General features: G+C 41.2%; 1 protein-coding gene across 4 annotated transcripts in view; it reads left to right on the forward strand.

The window, feature by feature from the left end:
* Positions 1 to 24489, forward strand: part of LOC125456812 (plastin-2-like) — a 71867-nt gene extending 47378 nt beyond the window's left edge. For 3 of the 4 annotated variants that reach the window (XM_059650437.1, XM_059650435.1, XM_059650436.1), the window contains exons 8-17: positions 1 to 143; positions 5509 to 5532; positions 5749 to 5844; positions 7012 to 7207; positions 9777 to 9855; positions 16183 to 16297; positions 17923 to 18056; positions 19167 to 19290; positions 19698 to 19822; positions 22463 to 24489. In XM_059650437.1, coding sequence (XP_059506420.1) covers positions 1 to 143; positions 5509 to 5532; positions 5749 to 5844; positions 7012 to 7207; positions 9777 to 9855; positions 16183 to 16297; positions 17923 to 18056; positions 19167 to 19290; positions 19698 to 19822; positions 22463 to 22595 — 1169 coding nt within the window. In that variant the 3' untranslated portion in view covers positions 22596 to 24489. The remainder of the gene's footprint in view (positions 144 to 5508; positions 5533 to 5748; positions 5845 to 7011; positions 7208 to 9776; positions 9856 to 16182; positions 16298 to 17922; positions 18057 to 19166; positions 19291 to 19697; positions 19823 to 22462) is intronic. The other variant, XM_048540237.2, reaches the window with a different exon arrangement.
* The last annotated feature ends 331 nt before the right edge of the window (positions 24490 to 24820 follow it).

Here is a 24820-nt window from a genome sequence, read left to right on the forward strand (position 1 = left end):
CACTGATAGCCCTGCTGCGAGAGGGTGAGGATCTGGAGGACCTGATGAAGCTATCACCTGAGGAGCTGTTGCTACGTTGGGCAAACTACCACCTGGAAAGTGCCGGCTGCAAAAAAGTGAACAACTTCAGCAGTGATATCAAGGTACGAATGAGGTGTTCAGAGGAAACCTAGTTTCAGTATTTTCTCGGCTCATGATGGCAAGGCTGTATTTCTCGCCTATCCCAAAGTGCACTGAGATGATTGCAGTACAGTGTCTTAAAACTGAGGCTGTGCTTACGGCATTAGTGATCTCTGTGGCATTGGGTAGGAAATTTGCCATCCTGACATCTTACCTCAAAGAGGGCCCTGGGATGGACTGCTGCAGGGCAATTGCCCAGTCATGACATTGTGAGCATCACTTTGTTGTTCATTGATAGGCCATGTTGGTAGGAAGAACTGGATAGCTTTCACTCCAAGGGGAAACGTGGGGAGTGGTGAGCCTGTGGAATTCTCTGCCACAGAAAGCGGTTGAGGCCAAAACAGTGAATGTTTTCCAGAAAGACTTGGGTATAAAACAGAAGTTGCTGAGAAAGCTCAGCAGGTCTGGCAGTATTTGTGAAGAAGAAAACAGTCAGAGTTAACGTTGCGGGATCGTTGCTTCTGAGGAAGGGTCACTGAACCCGCAACGTTAACTCTGATTTATTTTCTTCACAGATGCTGCCAGACCTACCGAGCTTTCCCAGCAGCTTCTCTTTTCGTTCCTGATTTGCAGCATCCACAGTTTTTTGGTTTTTAACATTTAGGTATAGTTCTTGAGGCGAAAGAGATCAAAGGGAAGGGGAGAGTACAGGATTGGGCTACTAAATTGGATTATTGGCCATTGAATGGTAGAACAGACTCTGAGGGCTGAATCGCCGCCTCCTTCTCTTCACCACCACCACACACCCCGCCGCCCCTGCCCCCCCCCCAAATGCGTGGTTGTTAAAAGCAAAGTTGTCAGTGTACTTCGGTCTCCAACCACAGTAAATCTGTGCAGTGATAATTTTGCAGTTGTTGCATTAAACAACTCTACTGCTCTCTAATTGATCGTTTTCTCCTAAGTCCTTTGGAAAAGATAGAACTTGCATTTATATAGCAGCACTGAAACCTGTTTATGCCTTGAAACATTTACGAACAATGTATTGCATTGTGGCATAGGCAAACATAATGGTGACTTTGTGCATAGCAAGGTCCCTCATTCATCACTGAAAGGGATGAAGAGAGGATCTGCTTTAGTAGTGTCAGCTATGGCATTTAATATTCTTTTATTCAAGAAGACCTGTCATAACCACCACAAACCATCTGAGGTCTAAATTCCCCTGGAACAAAGGTCTCCCTTTCTGTGTTATACTACTTTAATACTTCAGAGCACTGCATCGGTTTCATGATCAAAATTTTCCAGATTCAACAATATCTGTAGAAGTAATACGTCTCCTACTTCTCTTTTTGAACCAGTCATCAGTAGAATAAGCTCAAGTAAGTCGAGTTTACTGTAAACCTATGGTCTCCATTTCCCTACCTACTTCCCCCTAAACATTGTGTGAAATTGTTCAAGCTGTACATGCATTTGACCAACCTAATGCTCCCGTTTTGAAATGATTTGCCACGTGTATCTTCATGGGATAAGTGATGTGTTAGAACTTATGGTAGAGAGCCTTGTTCAGTGAGTGTGCTGATCATTGAGATGAGCACCTCTGGTTCACTCCCCTCCAAATTGCACACTGTTTTTCATCTTTGGAGAGGAAAGAGACTTAATTAAATTCCATGTTGGATTATCTAATCTGCACATGTAATCCCCTGCTACTGAGTGAAGCTTTTCTCCAGGAGTCCTACAATGTACCCAAGACCTATCTGCATTCACAACCAGAGGCACAAAGACATTATATAACAGATATTAAGAACAACAACTAACTGGACACTTGAGGTAACTGCCAGCACATCTTAGCCAAAACCTAAGAATTAAGAATGTATAAAAAGCAGTTTAATACTTAGGTGGGAGAGGCTGTGAGGTTTTATGGGATGGATAGACATTTTCTACCCTTTGATGTTCTCATGTAAGCCTATTCTGAAAAGCAGCAAAATATCTGTACTTGGCTGCATGTATACAGCAGTTCAGTGGCTTATTAGATATAGCAACTTTTTTAAAAAGGAGAATTTGAATTCCTTGCATTAAATAAGGGAAACAGTATCAAGGGGTTGTAATGTCTGGGTCTTTTACATCAAAAGAATGACAAATATAGGAACTGGCCATTCAGCCCCTCGAACCTGCTCCGCCATTAAATAGGATCATGGCTAATCTGATATTTCCTCACATCAACTTTCCCGCCTTTAACTGTAACCCTTGATACTTTGACTGGTCAAGAATCCATCTATCTCACCCTTAAACATGGGGAGGCAATGGCCACTGGACTGTTAATCCATAGATTGAAATAATGTTCTGGGGACCCAGGTCCGAACCTGCCGCAGCAGATGGTAGAATTTCAATTCAGTAAGAAGCTATAAGTAAGAATCTAATGATGACCGTGAATCCATTTCCGATTGTCAGGAAAAATCCATCTGGTTCGCTAATGCCCTTTTTAGGGAAGGAACTGCCATCCTCACGTAGTCTGGCCAACATGTGATCCCAGGCCCATAGCAACTATCCTTAACTGCCCTCTGGACAATTGGGGATGAACAATAAATGCTGCCTGGCCAATGATGCCCTCATCCTGTGAATGGATATATCATGCACAAGGACTGCTGCCACAACTCTGTGGCCAGGCGTTTCAAAGATACTCCACTTTCTGGGAGAAGAAATTCCTCCTCATCTTAGTCTTAAATTGGCACCCCTTTATACTGAGACTATGCGATCTGGTCCCAAACACTCGTGAGGGGAAACATCCTTTCAGCATTAACTCTATCAAGCCCCTTAAGAATCCTTTTTGTTTCAACAAGATCACCTCTCATTCTTCTAAACTCCAATGCATAGAGTTTAACCTTTACTTGTAAGACAATCCCTCCACACCGAGTACCATCCTAGTCAAGCTCCTCTGAACGCCAATGAAATAATATGTTTCCTTAAATAAGGGGACCAAAACTGCTCACAGTACTATGAATGTGGTCTCGTTCGCACCTTGTATAGTTCCAGTAGAACTCCCTTACTGTTATACTCCAATCTGCTTGAATAAGAGCCAATATTTCATTAGCTTTCCTGATAACCTGTTTGCCCAGTGTGCTAGCTTTGTGTTTTCCTTGGCCTCTTTTGCAGTAGGATTAGGCAGGTGAGGGTATTGCACTCCTGACTCAGATAGTAAGGTCTGAGTCAGATCCTTTCCTTTCTACCAAGTACAAATACTGACATGCTGTCTTACTCTGGAGCTCAATATCCCAAAGAGACACCAGGAGGTGGGATTGAGCCTGGATATCCTCATTCTTGGCACATGGTTAGATCTACCCATTGACTGAACTATGGAAAGGGCAAGATCAATCTACCCCTTAAATATTCATAAATGTTGGTGAAACTCAGCAGATCTGGCAGCATCAGTTGAAGGGAAACAGAGTTCATGTTTCCAGTCCAAAGATGACTCTTCAAAGAATTGAGTTCTGAAGAAGAGGCTTTAGACTTAATTTATTAACTCTGTTTTTCTCTCTCTACAAATGCTGCCAGACCTGCTGAGTTTTGAATGTGTTCCCTTTTTATTTTGGAGATATCCAGCATCCTCTTTCATTTGACATTGAGACACAAAGTTTCAAACACCATTCAGGGGAAAGAGAAAAGAGAACATCTTGCATTCCGTGCAATGAATTTAATGTCCATGGCACATCCCAGAATTTCTGTTCATTCAGTGTATACGTTTCCTAAGCAAAATGCAACTATTTTCTGCACAGCAGTATCCCCTAAATATTCACCAGGGTGAGTGGCCACCTTGAGCCAGGTGTCAGCCAGGATCCTGACTACTTTTCAAGTGGTGCTGTGGTATTTCTTTCAATCAGTTAATGCCTGTTTTGTGTCAGTTCTGAAAGGCAGCACTTTCAGTGGTGCAGTGTTTGCTTGATTAGTGACTGGAGCAGAGCTTGCTGCCTTTGACTGACTGGGAGACAAGATTAACATAAACAAGTCAAGTTTACCCTGAACACAGAGTTCAATAATTTTAGGGCCTGAACTGTTCCCATGTCCTAGGCCCCTACCCCACACACCAGGCCTTGTTATCACAGCCTGCTATTACACACTACCACTGAGGAAAGGTCACCAGACCAGAAATGTTAAGTGTTTTTTCCTTCACAAGTGCTGCCAGACCTGCTGAGCTTTTTGAGCAACTTTGTTTTTGTTCCTGATGACAGCATCTGCAGTTCTTTTGGATTTTTTTTTATTACACATTGCCTGTTGTTAGCCACTAACAGTCTCCACTAATAGTTATTCATCCTCCTAGCCAGAACATTATCAACTACTTTGTCTGTCCAACAGAATTCTGTTTTTTGGTCTCTAGCCCCACCTATATTTTTCTCCTTACCCCCTTCCCCATGCCCCCCTTCTCCACCCTATCTTTTGCATATAAACCAACATTTTCCTAGCTACCATGATTCTGAGGAAGGGTCACTGGACCTGAAACGCTGACTCTGATGTTCTTCAAAGTTGCTATGAAGCTGCTAAGCTTTTCCAGCAACCTCTGTTTTTGTTCCAAGTCTAACTTCAACCAATACTTTTCTGTTATTTTGCATACGCAATTAAAGTTGGTGCTGGAGAAAAATACAGAAGTAATGTAAAGGAGGTTTTAGCAAAAAAAAATTTAAGTTTTTTTTTAAAAGAGCTGCTAAGAACTGCCAATGCTGGAGTCAGAAATAGCAGTTATCTGCTCTGTTCCTCCAGCTTCACACTGTTATTTCCTTTTTTTAGATTTTGTTTTCCTTATTTATTCTCTATGTGGGCATCATTGGCAAGAACAGTTTCTGTTTGAGCATTTGGGGCCCTTGGTCATTTAATATGATGAAATGGTTAGCTTCTCCCACCTCACAGGGCACTTACTGATGTGCCAGACTGGGGTCATATAGGTCACCATGGGTATTGACAGTTGGTGCCCTACCCTCGAGGATAAATTGAGATTTTTAACACACGTCAGCTTTACGGTCCATTTTACTGACACAAGCTTTTGATTTCCGATGTTTAAAAGTGATTTCAAGTTCTCAAACGGTCTTGGGGGCATGAATGTGTATTCGCTGGAGCATTAGTTCAGTAACATCACTGCACCTTGTGAAGCTTCATTTGATACAAGTTTGCCGTGTTCCCAAGTAGCATCTAGAAGATAAGGCAATTGCAACATAATTGGAAGCATATTTATCATGTCTTTGGTGTTGTGCAATAACTGACCCTTGAGTGTTTATTCACCTTCAGTGTGTCTCCCTTGAATGCTAAATCCTGTTCTGTTTTACTTTCCTCTACTGTTTGAATTCTTAATGCTGCCATTTGGATGTCTCATGTGTTGGGACTGTTGTCATACGGGTGAACTCAAAGCTGACTGACTTCTGTAATTTGAAGGTATCTGTTCAAACCGTTCTTAATGTGTTGAATTAAGGTTGGTTTAATGTACTTGGAGATCATGTGTTTGGCTCTCATGGTCTGCTAGTTTGCATGCAGAATTTAGTCTTTCAGAATTAATCTAAAATCTCCGAGAGTAGTGATAGTCTTCCAGTATGCTTGATTATTTTTGTAATGAATGTGCCAGTCTTTAAGTCTTCCCCTCCAATCTTGCAGGATTCAAAGGCTTACTTCCACCTTCTCGATCAAATTGCACCAAAAGGTGATGAAGAGGACAAGCCTCCAATTTCAGTTGATATGTCTGGTATTAATGTAAGTATTAAAACCTATTGCCTTCCCTTGGCCTACCTGTACACATTGCATCTTGTAACAATTGTCTGGAATTACGAAAAATAGTATTCAGTTTGCTGAAAGATTGGTTAAATAGTGAAAATAAACAGGAAAAACAGTGCTTCTATGCAACCGGTCAATGTGTTTAGATGTTTTCTAATCAACCTGGTCAGCAATGTACATTATCTAAGTTGCTGGTTAAGGGTTAAACACCATCTGTAAAAATTGCTGGTTAACCAGTTTAATTCAATTTTGTGGATATTTTCTTAACCTGTTCGGGAATTTTGTAACACACCTTGAGTAGGTAGGATTTGAGCCTGGGCCTCCTGGCCCTGAGAGAGAGATGCAACCACTGCACCACATTAACTTTAGTTGATTAATACATTACACAAGTAATTTCAGTTCTTGTTGTAGTAGTGGTGGTGGTATTAGTGTCTAGTCAACCTGTTCAGGAATCCTATTATACAGCTTCGAAGCAAGTGGGACTTGAACCCAGGCCTCCTGGTTCAGAGATAGGGTCACTGCCCCTCACCACTGCTTATTAACAAAATGAGTTTAATTCGTAGGCAGTATATTAGTAAATGGGCAAACTGATCAGATATTCACTCTTCCTCTGTGTGAGTGATTTAAAATGTTTAACTTCCCTTGTGTAGCGTGCTGGTTTTAACTTTGCTTGTGTAACAAATTGGTTAGAGCGTATTGTTATTTTGTTGTTAGTTAACAGATTCCTTTTAAAGTAATATAACTGTTTATGATTTGAAATTCCTGTTTTTACCATTTAAAAAAAAAATATATGCATTATCAATTTGCATTGATTCCAGTGACTTAATGGCTGCTTCAAAATAGGATGGATAGGAGCTTAAAATGAAAGAATTAACCAAGGTGCTGAATTCCTGCTGGAGTTCTGATAATGAGCTGAATTCTGGTGGATGAAGGAAAGGTTAGAGAAATGCTGAAATAACGGCAGGCAAACAGGACAATCCTTTCAGGAATTCAGGTCCACTGTGGAGAAGGGTAGCAGCACTGTACGGTAATATTCAGGAGGGCTGCCCGAGAGGACACAGAACGAGGTGGGTTTTGGGTTCTGTGGCGTGTAAGACAGAACACATTGTTCACTGGGGAAATCACATGCTTCAATTGCATGCACAGGAGAATGACGACTTGAAGCGAGCAGAATGCATGCTGCAGCAAGCTGACCGGCTTGGCTGCAGACAGTTTGTCACCGCAACAGATGTGGTCCGAGGAAACCCTAAGCTAAATTTAGCATTTGTCGCAAACTTGTTCAACAAGTATCCAGCTCTTCGGAAACCTGACAACCAAGACATAGACTGGAGCCTTCTTGAAGGTAAGATCCTGAAAAAACTAGAATGCCTCTGAGTGTTAAAAAGTCCCTCCAGCTATCAACAGTTCAATAGACAATAGGTGCAGGAGTAGGCCATTCGGCCCTTCGAGCCAGCACCACCATTCATTATGATCGTGGCTGATCATCCACAATCAGTATCTTGTTCCTGTCTTATCCCCATAACCCTTGATTCCACTATCAAGATCGGGCCAAGATTCTGTGAATCGATATCTGCTCCTCATCTGATAAGAGTCGTAGCCCCTTTAATTTACTAATTCTGAGTTACAGCCCCCTTTTTATTTTCTATTTCTGTGTTCCCAACAGCTAAAGAACGTCCTGGACTGAAATCCAGGCCTACAATGGCTACAGGCAGGTCACTGACCTCCGTTCCCTTTCAAATTCGCTTCACGTATGTTTATTAGTAAGCTTACTGGCTAACTCAGTGATCGAGGGGCTAGGCTGTTAATCTAGCAACAATATTACTGTCCTGGTCAATCAGGAGAGCACTTTCTGCAAAAAGATTTCTTGATCTATCCTGTTAAATTAATGCAACTGTTGCCCACGAGAAAATGTTACCATTTGCTATTGGAGTACACTACACCAACTTTATTAGAAGAACTTGAAAGCCCTGGAAAACACATAGCCAAGATATGGGATCGCTTGTCTCCAGAAATATGTGTAAAATCATAGAATTCCTACAATGCAGGAAGACACTGTTCAGCCCATTGAGTCTAGAAAGATAGACTCGAGCAAATAGAGAACTAAGAAAGGTCAGATGTTATGACACCAACTACTGTAACCTATCCCCACTCAGTTGGTTTCTGTTCCTTTTGTAAAGTCCATATATAAATTCCAAACTTGAGTATTCTCTGTAAACTTGAAATACAACTCCTCTTGTTTCCTTCATCCATTTGTTAACATAGATATCTAGCAAAGAGATGAGGCCCCAGATCCAATCAGATCTCTTGAGAACATTCAACATGCCCATTTTGAATGGTGGAGCAGGCTATATAGTTTGCACAATCTACTCCTGCCCTTATTCCTTAAGTTCTGACACAGTGTGAAACCCTTCCTGCTGCATCCTATCTCCCAACCCATTATCAGAAGTTACCTCCAATTTCATCTGCTTTCATCCTGGCTGCTAATATCATGTGTAGAACCTTGACCAATGGTTGATCATGTTGACAGTGTCCATAGATGCACCCTTATCTACTGTCTGCCTTTAATTTATGCTGCCAACTTTGACTTGTCATTGCTGTATTCCCCATCGAAGGATGGACAAACTAACTAATTTCTCTCAGGGTGGATATTCTAAATCCTGGGATGAGGGGATTGTCTTGGGAGGAGAGATTAAATAGTCAATGTTTCTGGCACTTAGAAGAATGAAGGATGATCTACTTCACTGACTATTCTTGGGTAGTTCAGAGTTGATGCAGGCAAGTTTCCTCTATCTGGGACAGGGGAGGGAGGAGAGATGGGGGTATGGGCATGCTGTAGAGCTAGGAGACATGGGGCAGGCCATCAAGGACTGTAGTGTGGACAAATCTCTTCAGTCTGAGGGTGAAAGTCTTGAGAATTGTCTGCTCCAGAAAGCTGTGAAAGATCAGTCATTAGAATTGTAGATTCCTTAAAATTTTAGTGGGCCATTTGGCCCATCAAGTCCACATTGACTCCGTAGAGCATCCTACCCAAACCCACCTCCCCTACCCTGTCCCTGTTATCCTGTATTTCCTGTAGCTAATCCACTTTACCTACATATCCCTGGACACTGTGGGCAATTTAGCATGGCCAGTCCACCTACCCTGCACATCATTGGACTGTGGGAGGAAACTAGAGCATCTGGAAGAAACCTGTGCAAACTCCACTCAGTTGCCCAAGGGTAGAATTAAACACTGGTCCTTGGTGCTGAGAGACAGCGGTGCTAACTGCTGAGCCATAGTCATTGAGTGTGGTGCCGAAACAAAAGATTAGTCTAATACACAGAATTGGATTCCTTATTTAACGAAGGAGGATTTCAAAAAATAAAAATTGGAGCCGTAATGGGGGAGGCGATGGCCTAGTGGTATTATCGGTGGACTGTTAATCCAGAGACTCATAATGTTCTGGCAACTTGGGTTTGAATCCCACCATGGCAGATGGTGAAGTCTGCATTCAATATATTTCTGGAATTAAGAATCTAATGATGACTGTGAATCCATCATTGGCTGTTGGGAAAACCCATCTGGTTCACTAAAGCCCTTTAGGGAAGGAAATTGCCATCCTTGCCTGATCTGGCCTATGTGTGACTCAAGACCCACAGCAATGTGGTTGACTCTTAACTGCCCTCTGGACTATTAGGAATGAGCAATAAATGCTGCCTGGCCAGTGACTCTCATCTTGTGAATGAATAAAGCAAAAAAAAATTTGTACGTTAATTCCTATCGCCTTGGATGGCAGAGCAAGTGTGCCAGGCTGGATGGCCAACTCCTCAAATTTATGTTTTTGTATCTCTATAACTAGTTCTACTTCCTATCTTGTTTGACAGCTTTGTGAACCATTCGGGCCAATTAACCTTTTTTTTCTAAATCCATAGGTGAAACAAGAGAGGAAAGGACATTCAGAAACTGGATGAACTCACTTGGTGTGAGTCCTCGGGTAAACCACTTGTACAGGTAAGGGAAACTGAAAGAATGAGATTGACCGAGGTTACGGGTGGACTATGTTCCATTCTGTAGGGTTAACCGTACGTTGACCATCTGAATTCAGACCTACATGTATCAGCCACTTGATGTAATGGTCCAGCTCAGTCATGTTTGAACATACCAATGACGTGTTAATAATTTGAAAATGTCACTGCCTCCCTCTGTGCCAGGAGCCCCTAGGCATAGCGCTGAATTGTTACAGCACTACCTCAGGGTATTCTAAAGAACTTGGCACCCTGCCAAGCACTGTTGAAATCTCACCATAACTTTACTCTCAATTAGAGGACAACATCTACTGAGAGTTATGTATTTCTGCCGTGGTTCTTCATATGTCTGAACAGTCTGTTTCTCATTTATGACTGTTAATTGTTTAAATAATCTCCAGATATGTGTGCAGTCACTAAAAAGTGAGAGAACAAGTAGCACTTGGAGAGACTAGTGTAGAAATTTATTGACTATACAAAAAATTTTATCCCTATTACCTTGAGTTTTTAAATAGTCATTGGCATCTTGTTTGACGAGGAGATCTAACACCATGGTCGTCTGTACCTGCTCAATGTTGTACAAATTCCAGCAATGAGTACTTGACAACAAATACCTCTGCAAGCCAATGAAAGCCCTAGGTTCCAGGCCAGATGTTATCACGACACTCCGGTACTGCAACGAGACATTGACTGTGCATCCAGGCACATAACATCACCAGAGAAACCGCAGTCACCTCTCTGCCCCCACCCTCGACCCTTCTCCAGATTCAGTGGAAGTACTGTTGAACAAACGCTAGCGTCATTCTTGAATCCATTGCTACAAGAATTCAGGCAAACCCCCTGCTAAATCAGTGTGTCGTTGTAGCATTTCCACTGTCCACCAGAGAACACTGAAAATTTGAGAGTTGGCTAAGCAGAAATTGGTGGAATGTTCAGCCATCCAGACACTTACTAATCCACTGAAGCTCATTTAGCAGGGGGTTTGCCTGAATTCTTGTAGCAATGGATTCAAGAATGACACTAGTGTTTGTTCAACAGTACTTCCACTGAATCTGGAGAAGGGTCGAGGGTGGGGGCAGAGAGGTGACTGGGATTTCTTTGGTGATGTTATGTGCCTTGGATGCACAGTCAATGTCTCATTGCAGTACCAGAGTGTAGTGATAACATCTGGCCTGGAACCTAGGGCTTTCGGTGGCCGCAGAGGTATTTGTTGTCAAGTACTCATTGCTGGAGTTTGTACCACATTGAGCGGGTACAGACGACCATGGTGTTAGATCTCCTCGTCAATGGTGGCATTAGAGGTGGCTGTCAAGATTGGGAGGCGCTCAACATATTCCAGAGTGTCGTCTTTAACATGTCTGTGGGTAGAATGTTTGAATGACCAGGTCCAGATTGATATGACTTCTGTTTTGGCAAAGCCACAAGTTCCTTGTCAGCAAAATGGAAAAGATTGAGAATGGCAATGACACTGTAGTCGTGCACTAATTGTATGACCATGTAGATCTAAGGTGGCCAGTTAAGCTTTGGCAGAGGTGGCTGAGATGAAAGAGGTTTCTGTTTTGGTGCTATTTATCACTGACACCAGAGAGGGGTTGACTTTTAAGCTGAATAACCAATGTCATGTGGATTGTAAATCCAGGCCATCATGCCGCTTTGCTTCATCCCATTTGGGTTTTGAAGATCTCCCACTCAATGGCAGTTACAGTCACAGCTTCATGAAGCAGTGACAAGATTGCAATCAGGCCTCTTAGCCATCCATATCTTTGCACAGAACCTGGTGACTTTACTGAGTCATCTGCTCTGGTCTGATCAATGACTGCAGTGAGGTATTTCCACATATTTTCAACATAGTCTGTGTTACTGGGCAGATTTATGTCAGAAGTCTGCCCCTGAAGGTTCAAAAGCCATGTTGTCATTGGTAGGATTTCCTCAGCCACAGGAAGTAGACAACTCGAACAGAACTTTTCCTGCGCAAGGAAATACCTCAGTTGTTCATGTGCCGTGATGGATGTCCCTTTTTGAAGGTGGTTATAATTGTCACATTCCTAAAGAGCACAAGTTACTTTTCCCAAGGCAAAGATACATAGATTTTTTTGAACAGTAAAGGAATTAAGGATTACGGTGAGCGGGTGGATAGGTAGAGCTAAGTCCACAAGAAAGATCAGCCATAATCCTATTGAATCGTGGTGCAGATTTGAGGAATCAGATGGCCTACTCCTGGTCCTATTTCTTATGTTCTTATGAGCTTTTGAAAAGTCTATCCGTATTGAAGTGCTCAGTGGAATACCGTCAGACCTGCAGAACTGTGTTGTCTTTCGTGTGTTTGAATGTTGTTTGCATCCCCCCTGTCACTGGTAGATTACCCATGGATTCTGCCACAGCAGGGATAGCCTGCAGAGCCTTAGCTGTCCCAGTGAATTCACAGTTCCAGAGTTGTTTAAGATGTTCTTTCTAATGTTGAAGGATGGTAATTGTCATCCTTAAGACAGAGAAAGCAAAAGGAATATTATCCATTTAACCTTGGTCCTGGTGGCTTTGACCAAAAACGTAAGTTTTGCACGTCACAATAATTGTCAGATCAGTCTTCTGACTACATGTCCTTTTATCTTCCAGATTTGGCTTTGGTGTTCAACCTTGAGTTATTCAAGCAACAGTTTTAAAATCTAGTCACTGTTGTAATGTGGAGATTGCAGCAGCTAATTAGCCATGCTACGAAGTCCTAGAGAAACAAACTCTTTAGTCCAATCAGCCCATGCTGAACATTATCCAAAACTAAACATGTCCTACCTGCCTGCTTCTGGTCCATATCCCTCCAAACTCTTCCTATTCATATATCCATCCAAATGTCTTCTAAATGTTGTAATTGTACCTGCATCCAAAACTACTTCTGGAAGATCATTCCATATGTGAATCACCCTCAGTGTAAAAAAAATGCTTTTTCTGTCTCTTTTAAATCTCTGTCCTCTCACCTTTTTTAAAAAAAAATGCCGCCTAGCCTTGAAATTCCCCAGTTTAGTTGGGGGGAGAAAAAAGCTACTATCAACTCTATCTATATGTCTCATTATTTTATAAACTCTATCAGGTCACTGCTCAACCTCCTATGCTCCAATGAACAGAGTCTCAGCCTTTCCTTTATAACTCAAAACTTTCATACCTGTCAAAATCTCTTATGAACCCTTTCCAGCTTGATAATATCCTTCCGATAACTGAGCGACCAGAACTGGACACAGGATTCCAGAAGAGGCCTCACCAATGTCCTGTACAACATCAACATAATGTTCCCAACTCCTACACACCAAGGACTGAGCAATGAAGACAAGCATGCCTTTTTAACCATCCTGTCTGTCTGTGATGCAAACTTTAAAGAATTATGTACCAGCACCCCTAGTTCTCTCTGTTCTACAATGCTATCCAAGACCCTACCATTAATTGTAAGCCCTACCCTTGTTTGTTGTACCAAAATGCAATACCTAGCATTTATTCTTGCAAACCAGACCCCCTCAAGGTATCCTAAGAAGATAACCTAGACCCTAACTTCTTACTTTAAAGGCAAGTGCCAGATTTTGCATTCTGGTTGCAATTCAATTGATCAAACTACCAGTCTTGAGGCAAAACATAGTTTATTTAGACACTAAAGTTAATCTTGTTGAATTTTAACTAAACTCGATTGGAAAACTTAACAGAATAATAGATTATTTAGCTACTAAACAATAACTATTCCAATATAGTAACATCCCTTAAACACACCTTTTTTTAGTAAATGTAAATTCAATGAAATAGATTATTCCTTATACAGTTCTATAGCCCAGGAGGAAAACCATCAAGAGAAAATTTGGAGTGAGAGAAAGAAAGAAGCAGGGAGAGATGTACTGCAACATCCGATCCCAGCAACTGCTGTTCCTCAGAAGCTAAAACTTCTGGTTCTGTGTGAACTTGACCCCACCCGCTCGGGCTGCTTCAATTGTTCTGAATTTAAAATAAAACTCCAAGATATCTCAAACTGTTTACATTATTGGCTGTGAGTAGCCTGCTCATCACCTCTCTGTCAAACTTTCTTCATTTTTAAGAAAGACAGGACACAACAATAAAACTCTTAAATCCATAGTACTGTCACAGCAAGGCTGAGAGTTGCTGGAATCAGCTGTATGATCACATTTGTATCCAAATGAACTTCCATATCTTTGTTCAAGTCACTGGAAGGTGAGCAGAGGACAGGTGCAGCAACAATTCCAAAAGACAAACAATGTTTGTTTTTATTGCATGAGGGTTTTGGTACAGGAGCACAGATTGCAGTTGTACAGAATACTGGTAAAGCCACACTTTGAACATTGCAAGCAGTTCTGGGCCCGTGGGAGGATACACTTCCCGTATAGGGAACATTGTGGAGATTCACCAGGCTGATTCCATGATAGTGGGGCTGTCTTAGGGTCATAAAGCATAGAAATAGGTTCCGATGATATTAGATTCTTTGGGGGGAAAAAAAGGAATGAGGTCCCTAAAAGCCACAGATAGGAATTTGGGAAATAGTTGAAAAGTAGAACCTCAGAAATATGAAGAATTATTGAGGACATAGGTCCCCTCTTCTGTGCAGTTTAGAAAACTGAGTCACAATCTCAAACTACAAAATTCTTAGAGATGCACAGAGAAAGTACAGAAAGGACTGTTTGGGACCAGAGCCAGAGGACTCGGTCTCTGAATAAAAGGCAAGTTATTTAGACCAGAAGATGTAACAGCAGATTGATTAGGTTGTGCTGAGGAGCAACATCTTCACTCAGAAGTTTTGAATCTTTGGAATTCTCCACCCGAGAAAGCTGTGGAGGTTCAGTCAAGCAAGTTCAAGCGAGAGAGCTTGGAAGATTTCTTGTTCTAATGGCATTAAGGGATATGGGGATAATGCATGAATGTAGTGATATGGTACTTGGTTTAGAATTGCAGAGCAAACTTGAGGTATTCCTGCTTCTATGTTTCTATAAAAGAAAACAGATAAATTATGCATTTTGTTGCTTAAGTAATAACTACCAGGCAGGACATTGGGATACCTCCCCAGCTCACCTTGAGAATAGTACTGAGGGAACTTTTACAAGAGAAATAGACATCAGTTTAACATCTCTGCTCATGAAGACAACACTTTCAACAGAACAGTGTTCCCTCACTAACCCTACGTTAAATGCTCATTTCACCACTTTTTGGGATTTAAACCCAGAACCATTTGACACTGGGGTGTGTCACCACTGGGCCACAGCTGACACCTTTGCTGGCAACTTTTTATTTAAACGCTTTCACTTTTCTAACTTTTCTGCTGCTGTGAATCATTCTGCACTGGATTCGTGGCCAACTTTCAGCTAGGTGATAACCTGTTCATTTGAAGTAGTTATGGCTTAATCTCTGGCTAATAGGGTGTTAGTAATATTAAAAGTAAAGATTATTATTAGTATTGGAAATTTCCTGAAGCATTGAGTTTAAGGGCAACATTTAATTAATAAATCTGTCTTGTCTTGATACTGTACCTCTGCTGCACTGCCATTAAGATGGTACTATATACTGTTCCAATCTAGTACTTCCTATCCATGGGTACACTTGTTAAATATTTCCAGTCCGAGCTAGGAGTTGGGTTTCGAGCTAGGAGTTGGGTTTCAAGCTATATTCTAAACTAAACACCGCCAATTACAATATAAAACCAGATTGAAACGTCTGCTGTTTAAAAGGTAGATACTAAACTGTTGTCCAAAAATGCCATGACCCATTCGTGAATCCTGAGGTAAGTAGTGAATAAATTTCAAGCACACTGTGTATGGTTTGCTAGATTAGTGAAAAATGCGGCAGATTCACAGCATTAAAGTGTTAATTAAGAAATATCTACCAATGCAGTTTGCAGTTTACTTTCTGCTTTATAGAAGGCAGGATGTTATTTGAATATTTTGAAAGTTGAATACTTTTATTTTCACTGTCAGGATTACTATTTAAAAGAAAATGCTAAACTGGTTTTGAGTTCTGAGGTTGTGGGGCTGCGGACCGGGGTTAGTGGGGGTGGTGAAAGGTATTGCCTTATTACTTGCTGCCTGTGTGGTCGTACGTGCCATTTCTCCAATGTTGAGTTCTTTCCTCCTACCCCCCCCCCCCCCCCCCCCCCCCCCCCCCCAAATTCCTGATACGAGTCGATCGGCACCAGTCTCTGGGTCTGAGCATCCTGGCACGTACCAATATCCATAACTGCACCTCAACCCTGAGCTGTTCTGATTGCACAGTCTGAACATTTGATCCTATTTTCTCATTAACATATTGTGGAGATGATTTACAGCCTGTCTTGTTGCAGTGACCTGGAAGATGCCTTGGTGATTCTGCAGCTCTACGAAAAGATCAAAGTCCCAGTGGACTGGAGTCGGGTGAACAAGCCGCCTTATCCTAAACTGGGAGCCAACATGAAGAAGGTGAGTTTTCTCAATGGATGGTTGTAACTTGGGGCAGGTTCGGGTCAGAGCTTTGTGCACACAGACTGCAGACGGACGTGATCTCAGTTGAACTGTGTGGTCAGCAAACAGCCTTGGTGTCTCTGGTTAATTGCCTGTGACCTTGCTGCCTTCATGTTCCAAAGATTCTTTGTGTTTATCAGAATCAAACAGGCTTAGATTAATATGTTTTTAAAACAAAAATTAAAGCACTTTAACTGATTATAAGTGGATGACGATTACAACTGTTTGCTGTTGAAAACACTTGGCTTGAAAATGCTCTTAATAAAAGTAGAGGTTGAGAGTTGCAGAATAGAGTTCAGGCATGGGACTCGCTGGATTGTTCGATGGAGAGATGGCATAGACTCTGGACCACATGGTCTCCTAAACTGTAATAACGACTTTATTTTAGTGTGGCTCACTATATTAACTTAGTCGAAAAACTGCTTCAACATCACAAAATAGACACTAACAGGAGTACATTGCTGAGAACTGGAAATAGCAGCTGTCTTTGGATGTGTATATATACCTTTAGAAAAATCTAGTTAAAGGGAAATAGCTCATTTGTTTTACCTGGTGAATAATGAACAGACTTCTGCAGCACAGTGGCTCAGTGCTACCCAACAGTGCCAGGGACCCAGGTTCAATCCAGCCTCTGGTAACTTTGCAAACTCCACACAGACAGTTGCCCTGTGTCTGTATAGGTTTCTTCCAGGTGCTCTGGTTTCCTCCCACAGTCCAAAGATGTGCCAGTTAGGTGAATTGGCCATGGAAAACTGATGTAATGTCAAGGGATGAGCAGGTTAGGTGGATTAGCCATGAGAAATGCAGGGTCCCAAGGATAGGGTAGGGGGACAGGTCTGGGTAGGATGCTGTTTGGAGGGTCGGTGTTGACTCAATCAGCCAAAGGGCTTGCATCCACACTGTAGGGATTCAATGATACTTGTTGGCAAGTCTCAGTCCGTGTGGCAGACTGTTATGTCAGAATCCTTGTCTGCAGATCTATATTCTTGCATGATCACACGGTCTCCCAAAATCTAAGGCAACAGCCTCTTCATTATAGGTGCATTAATTTTGAGTGAGCTATTGTCTAGCCATCCTCAAAAATGTGCATTTTACAACTTTGCTGGTATCTTCACCATGCTTGAATTGAAAGATATATTCAAGACATTTAAATAGCTTTCTTAGACAATGAATGATTGACATTTACTGTTGATATCGCCTGCCTGCCCCCACATCAGCAAGTAAAAGATCTCCATAATTTCATCTAAAGACAAAATTTCCTTCCAAATTTGGGGAGAATCATCTCCCCATAAATATAACAATCTAATTGGTTGTGAGGGCATAAAGCAGTCATTGACGGTGTTATCATCCACTATCTGACTGTCGACTGTTACAGTACAGTAACAGACTCTAAATTGATGAGGGTGGATAACAGATAAGACAGATTGAAAGTCAAGCTTTAGGAAGCTTCACTACCTATAAGCAACAGATAACTTATTCATTTGAGTTAACTAACTGACCATTTATAAAATTGATTAGACTGTGTTCTCGGCTAATGAATCAAACCAGAGAGTTGCTAACATTTAGCCTTTGTTACCCCAAAGCTGGAAAACTGTAACTATGCAGTTGAACTGGGAAAGAACAAGGCAAAGTTTTCACTCGTTGGGATTGCAGGACAAGATCTGAATGAAGGCAAACATATGCCAACTTTAGCCTTGCTATGGCAGTTAATGAGGAGGTAAGTGTGTTTTAACTTTAAGAATGATCGACAGAGATTTATGGCACTAGAATGAGGTCTGTCTGCAAATGTGGGATGTGTTTGGTTCTAATTTCTTAATTGTGGACAAAATAATCCACATTTTGAATCCTGCTTAATGGTAGAGTCCTCGGGAGTGTTGTCAAACAAAGGGACCTATGATGCAGGTGCATGGTTGCTTGAAGGTGAGGTCTCGGGTAGACTGCGTAGTGAAGAAGGCATTTGGTACATTTGCCTTTATTGGTCAGTTCATTGAGTATAGGAGTTGGGATGTCATGTTGCAGCTGTACAGGACATTGGTGAGGCCACTTTTAGAATACTGCTTACAATTCTGTTTGCCCTGCTTTAGGAAAGATATTGTGAAACTTGAAAGGGCACAGGAAAGATATACAAGGATGTTGTGGGGTTAGAGGGTTTGAGCTATAGGGAGAAGATAAATATGCTGGGACTATTTTCCCTGGAGCATCAGAGGCTGTGGGGTTTTTGTAAGATCATGAGCTTGGATAGGGTGAATAACCAAGTTATTTTTCGCAGGGTAGGGGAGGCAAACACTAGAGGGTACAGGTTTAAGGTGAGAGGGGGAAGACTTAAAAAGGACATGATGGGTAACCTATTCCACACAGGGTGGTGTGGTGCATAGAATGAACTGCCAGAGGAAGTGGTTGAGGCTGGTACAGTCCAACAATTAAAAGGCATCTGGATGAGTACATGAACAGGAAGTGTTTAGAGGGATATGGGCCAAATGCTAGTAAATGGGAGTAGCGTAATTTAGGATGTCTGGTTGGCATGGGCGAGTTGGATCAAAGGGTCTGTTTCCGTTCTGTGATTCTGATTCTAATCCAAATCCTTAATTCCAAATTTTAAACAATCATCATAATTTATACCCACGGTGGGAGTGGGGGGAAGAGAGGAGAGAAGGGTTACTGCTTTGGTCTGCAAGTTGCCTCTGGTTAATTGAGACACCTTGGTACAGGGAATAAGAAGTGTCCAACAGTACTATAATCCAACATTATTCTCTTAACTGTTGATGCTGTATCGATTTGGTCGTGACATTTGTGTTCACAGATTAAAGACTGTTTCCTTTGTTCGTAGATACACATTAAACATGCTGGAGGACATCGGTGGCGGAGAGAAGGTCAATGATGATATCATTGTAAACTGGGTGAATCAGACTTTATCCGAGTCAGGAAAAAGTTCCTCTATTACAAGCTTTAAGGTGATCTCCTGGAGTATTTGCTCTAAAACACATTTTGTTTTTTTCACTTCAAAGCTGCTTACCTAAATAATAGCATTCCCTTCCCCAACGCCCTGTTAATGATAAAGCTGTAAATGACAATTAGAAATAAAACTGATGAATGAGAAACATTTTGAACAAGTTTGCTCTATGTCGTATACAAGATTGTATACTCACTTAAAAGACTCTGTTTTTGTTTGAAATTCACTTGTGGAACTTGCCTGTCTCTCCAAGCTATAGGATTGCTGCTATTTGTCTGTCTAAGATAGCAGGACCCCCATATCTGGGATTGTTGGTGACTCCATCTGCAAGACTGTTAGCCCCTGTTAATGTGCAGAATTTACACAGGGCTTCTCTGATGCATGTCCTCCAATTCTAACTCTACACAGGACAAAGAAATTAGTTCAAGTCTACCAGTACTGGATCTGATTGATGCCATTCAGCCTGGATCAGTCAATTATGACCTGGTGAAGACTGGAGACCTGACTGATGAAGAGAAACTTCAAAATGCCAAGTGAGTGGCTTCTTTATGATATCCAATATCATTTGAATGAGGAGAAAGGAATAGAGGGATGTAATGATAGCATGAGCATGGTTTTACATCTATTGGGCTGAATGAGTTTACAGTGCAGAAATGAGTCAATGTAATTCACTAATGTTGGAAAATGCAGGAATTAGCTTCATTTCCTTGTATCACTTTGAGTTATTGAATGGTATTCCAGGACATGTTGCAAATGAACTTGGACCAAACTTTTAACCTAAAGTTCAAAACTGCCAGTGCTACTTAACATGCTCCCAAGTCATAGTGACCTATCACCCTAGCCTGTCACCTTTTCATTGGTTCACTGCCTAACTGTACTTCAATGTTCTGATTCTCATTCGGGATTTCCACTTTCTCCATGGCCAGGCCCATTGCTAGCTCAGTAACCGCTGAGCCTCTGTCATCTGTGTTTCTCCAATTCTGACCTCTGACGCACGGGCCTGAGCCCTGGAATTCTCTCACTAATTGTCTCTGCCTTTCCACTCCTCTTTTTCCTTTTAAGATGATCCTGAAACTTATCTCTTTGTTCAAGTTTTGGTAATCTCAATTGTTTTCATTATTGTTGACTTCACTCTTGTGAAGGCATCTTGGCTATTTTGCTGTGTTAAATGCACTCGGGTGCATGCTTTTGTGCTGGTTGAGGTTAGTTTCATGCTTCTCTTTTATTGTATGCTTACAGCCAGCTACAAATGTAAATCTTTTAGGAGACACAAAATGTAGTTAATTTGCTCTGAATTTATAGTTGTGTTGAACAGTGCAGAGATCACTCCATTTGCTGCACAGACTGAAATAGTCCCCAATGCCCTGTCCTGGAACAGACAAACTTAGCAAAAATCAGTGCATCAATATGTGACAGGAAGCTGACAGGGAAGTGGGGGAAAGGATTCAATTCCTGGGACCGCGGGTGGTTTTACAGCTGGGATGGCATAATTTATTTGTGAGGATGAGACAAAAGATGCCTCCTCAATAGCTAGAGCCTTTCCATATCCCTTAGTGAAAAAAACTAATGGAGATATTTGTGTTGAGGAGCAGATCGGGTACAATTTAACTAAACAGACCGACTTCAGTGGCTGAACCCACCCTTGTTTCTATAAAGTTAGTATCTTTTACTGTATATTACTCCAAATTCATTGGAATTCACTAAACTTTTAGCACTGGGGAATTATTTACATTTTCAGCATGTTCAGGCCCATCAAGCATGCCTTTCTTCAAATGATCTCAATCTCACTTATAGATGCCTCTTTCCCTCAATTCTGCTTCTCTCTCTCTCTCTCTCTCTCTCTCTCTCTCTCTCTCTCTCTCTCTCTCCAGAAACACACCCTCTATCTATTTACCTATTTTAAGTTTTAAAAAGTAGTAAGAAGTTGCCCTCAGGCTTATTTTAAATATGTAAAGTATTCAGTCTGAATACCACTAAAGATCTAGCTTCTTCAGCACTCCCAATTCCTCCATGGAATATTGGCAGATGTGCCTTCAACTGCTCCAACCTTGAGCCCTGGAACTTCACCTGCAAGCCTGCCTTCTTCTCCTCCTTTCTCCCCCTTTACATTACATTACTCCTTAAAACCTGCCTCTTTGACCAAGTATTTTGGTCCTGTACTTACTGCTGTCAGGCTCAGTTATTGTCTAACTTTGCAAAATAAACACAGAAAGTGCTAGAGAAAATTGGCAAGACTGTCAGCAGAGAAACAGTTAACGTTTTGAAGAAGTATCACTGGTCCCCAAACATTAACTCTGATTTCTCTCCACAGATGCTGAAATTTTCCAACAATTTCAGTTTTTGTTACTGTTTTGTGTGGCATGAAACTCCTGTTTCTGGCCATGAACAACAGAATTGCACCTCAGAGTTTCTCCAGCACTACGTGAATTTACAATAACACGGTGTAAAGCTGGATGAACACAACGGGCCAAGCAGCATCAGAGGAGCAGGAATGTTTGACATTTCGAGTCAAAACCCTTCTTCAGAACTTTCCTGCTCCTCTGCTGCTCGGCCTGCTGTGTTCATCCAGGTCTACACCGTGTTATCTCAGATTGGCCAGCATCGCCAGTTCCTACTATGTGATTTTATGTCAGATTTCCAACATCAGTGGTATTTGCATGTATGCTGTCATTGAAACGTTTTGTGCCACTTTAAGACGGTCAAAACACTATATAACTTAGATATGATAGTGTGGAGCTGGAGGAACACAGCAGGCCAGGCAGCATCAGAGGGGCAGAAAAGTTGGTGTTTCAGATTGGGACCCCATAACTTACAGTTCACTTTTGTCTGATGGCCTGAAAAGACAGGGAATGAGAAAGAAAATTGAAAAAAGCAATTGGAAGGCTACAGTTTATGTGGCACTGCTTCCCCTGCTGAGCTGATGATTTCTGAGACCTTACAGTGTATTATACCATTGGTAGCCCATTCTTGTCAGCATACAACTTGTCTTTCTTACTCCACACTCCTTTATGTTTCTAGTGTTCCTGACCTACATGCATTCCACAGGAGCTGTAGCAAATCTATCAGCATTATTTTAAGCTGAAGAACATATTTCTTTCACATAACTGAAACTGAGATTAGTTTTATTTACAAACTTGTGCCTAACCCAAACATGTTCTTGGTGACTTCTCTAGGTATGCTATTTCAATGGCAAGAAAAATTGGAACTCGAGTCTACGCCCTTCCAGAAGACCTAGTCGAAGTGAAACCGAAAATGGTTATGACTGTTTTCGCCTGTCTGATGGGGAAAGGAATGAAGAAAGTCTGAATGATCTGAGCCAAGTTAAAGTGATCTGTTTTTCTTCTCCATAGCCTAGATGCAATATTCAAATGTGGAACATTTGCTTAGGCTCCTTTTTGTTTTTGTTTGTTTTATCCACAACCGTTTTAACTGGCTTTGCTACTGCTGAAATAATCATAATAGATTGAAGTGCCCTGTTGCCCCAGGCATCGTAAAACAAAAAAACTTTAAGCATTTAGATTGCACGTTGAGCCACAGAACCTCTCCGCACATTAATCTTCCTGCACTAATCAGTGTATTTACCCACTGCCCAAACAAAATTGCCGATTTTCAGCAAATATGATTTGAGTGGTGTCAGACAGTGAGTGTTCGGAGGCACGTTTTATCAGTACTTTTCTGCACAAGAGAACTCCTGTGCAGCAGTGAGAGGTTTTTGAAGATGTTGTGCCCTTCTGGTATACTGGCCCAGGATTTTCTGGAAAATGGTATTTTGAAGCTCTGGCAATTAGATTTGTTTGTGCATGTTTACAGTGTAAAAACTTGTCCCCTGTAAAGTTTCTGGAAGTGCATGCTGATTAAATGAAGTGAGGGCAGTGGGGCTTCTGGAACCTTGGGTGAACAACAAGCCAAAGTAGCAATCTCCTTTGGGAAATTAGCAGCAAAGGACTGACAATGTAGGAAAATTCAATATCCCATATGCTACAGAAAGATGGGGAAAAAAGAAGTGGGGAGAAGGTTTTGAGTTGAGGGATTGCAAAAAAATTCTAAGCAAACTGTGATGATACAAGAATAATTTAAAATTTGAAATTTCGATTATCTCCTAGGACACTCCTAAAGATTAGGAAATGGGATTCTTGTTTATATTTGTTTCTGGGTTGGCTACCGATAACAGTCTTCACATTAAAATCTTCATTCTGCTATGAATGGCCAGACCTAGCTCTCTGACAAGTTCAGTGGACGTTTATTGTCCAAATGCAGTAACTCTATGGAAGTTCAGAGATTGCACACAACATGCAGTCTTTGTGAGGTAACTGCAGAGTGAAACAAGTTAGTTAAAAACTTATGGTAATTTGTATTTATTGGAAACCCTTTCTCTCCCCACGAGTTTGATCTGCATAGTGACCACAATAAACAGGATGCACCATTCAGGTAGCCTTTCTTATTTTTATTTTTATTTTTGCAGAAAAATCTGGCCATTAATGTTTTGTCAACATTTGCTATCATGTTGATATGTGAAGCCAGCATTTTCTGATACAGCTAGATTGAGACCTAAGATTGCAGCTAGTCTGCTCTCTCACTTAGCAGCTTGGATGTGCTTCTGTAGATCAAAAGAGATTTTAATTGACATTTTTGTAGACCCTACACCTTAGCCCAGAAACCATGACTAACCATGAGGAATGAACAATTAGCCATTCCTGCAGCAAACTTTTTGGCCTGTTTATTTTACATGGGTTAATAGTGTTAGGACAGTACAGTTTTGTGCAGATGTGTTGTTTGTCCATTAATTTGTCAATAGCACACCCAGAGATGTATCCTCTAAATAACTACCAGAAATTAGTCCCACATTACAAACAAATGCAAGCTTTTGTTCGTAAAGAATATCTCTTAGGTCATTCCTTCTTTGAATTCCTGAAACAATTTATCAATACTGAATGTCAACTAACCAAAAAGCCCCTCAATGTTGTGCCTCATCTGCAGTGCTAAAGAATCAAAATTACTTAATTTTCATAACTAACTTTTCTACCCAAAGAGAGTTTGTTTTTTATATTTTGGTTTTTGTAAAATTCCTCTGAAATGCTAGCTTTAAGCATAAGATGCTGTTTATTTAAGATACTTGCAAACCAGAAATTCACACCTTTACGTAAATATACAGATGAAATAAAGAAAATAATAAAAATGGTTTGACATCTCGCAAGTAAAATATGACAGTGTGTACCTGTTTCATGTGACATTTTTCTATTCTTTCTTCCCACAAATGGGAACCTTGGTTGAACTTTTTTTCCTGTTTCTCTGTCTAGGCCCTGTTACAACAGCTAAGTACAGTACACCCCGACTCTTGTCCTAACTGTTAATATAGAGCAGGAATTACTGACATTCTGTGGTTCAGTCGTAACACTCATCTGATTTGTGGACCCAGGTCCTATTAATCTGAACATATCCAGGCTTGCACTTCAGGGACTGTTCAGTTACAGCCTTGTACATTCTTCTCGATTAATAGACAAGATTTCATGACACTCCTCAACAGATTGTTT

The sequence above is a fragment of the Stegostoma tigrinum genome, chromosome 12, assembly GCF_030684315.1.
Source record: "Stegostoma tigrinum isolate sSteTig4 chromosome 12, sSteTig4.hap1, whole genome shotgun sequence".
Taxonomy (NCBI): domain Eukaryota; kingdom Metazoa; phylum Chordata; class Chondrichthyes; order Orectolobiformes; family Stegostomatidae; genus Stegostoma; species Stegostoma tigrinum.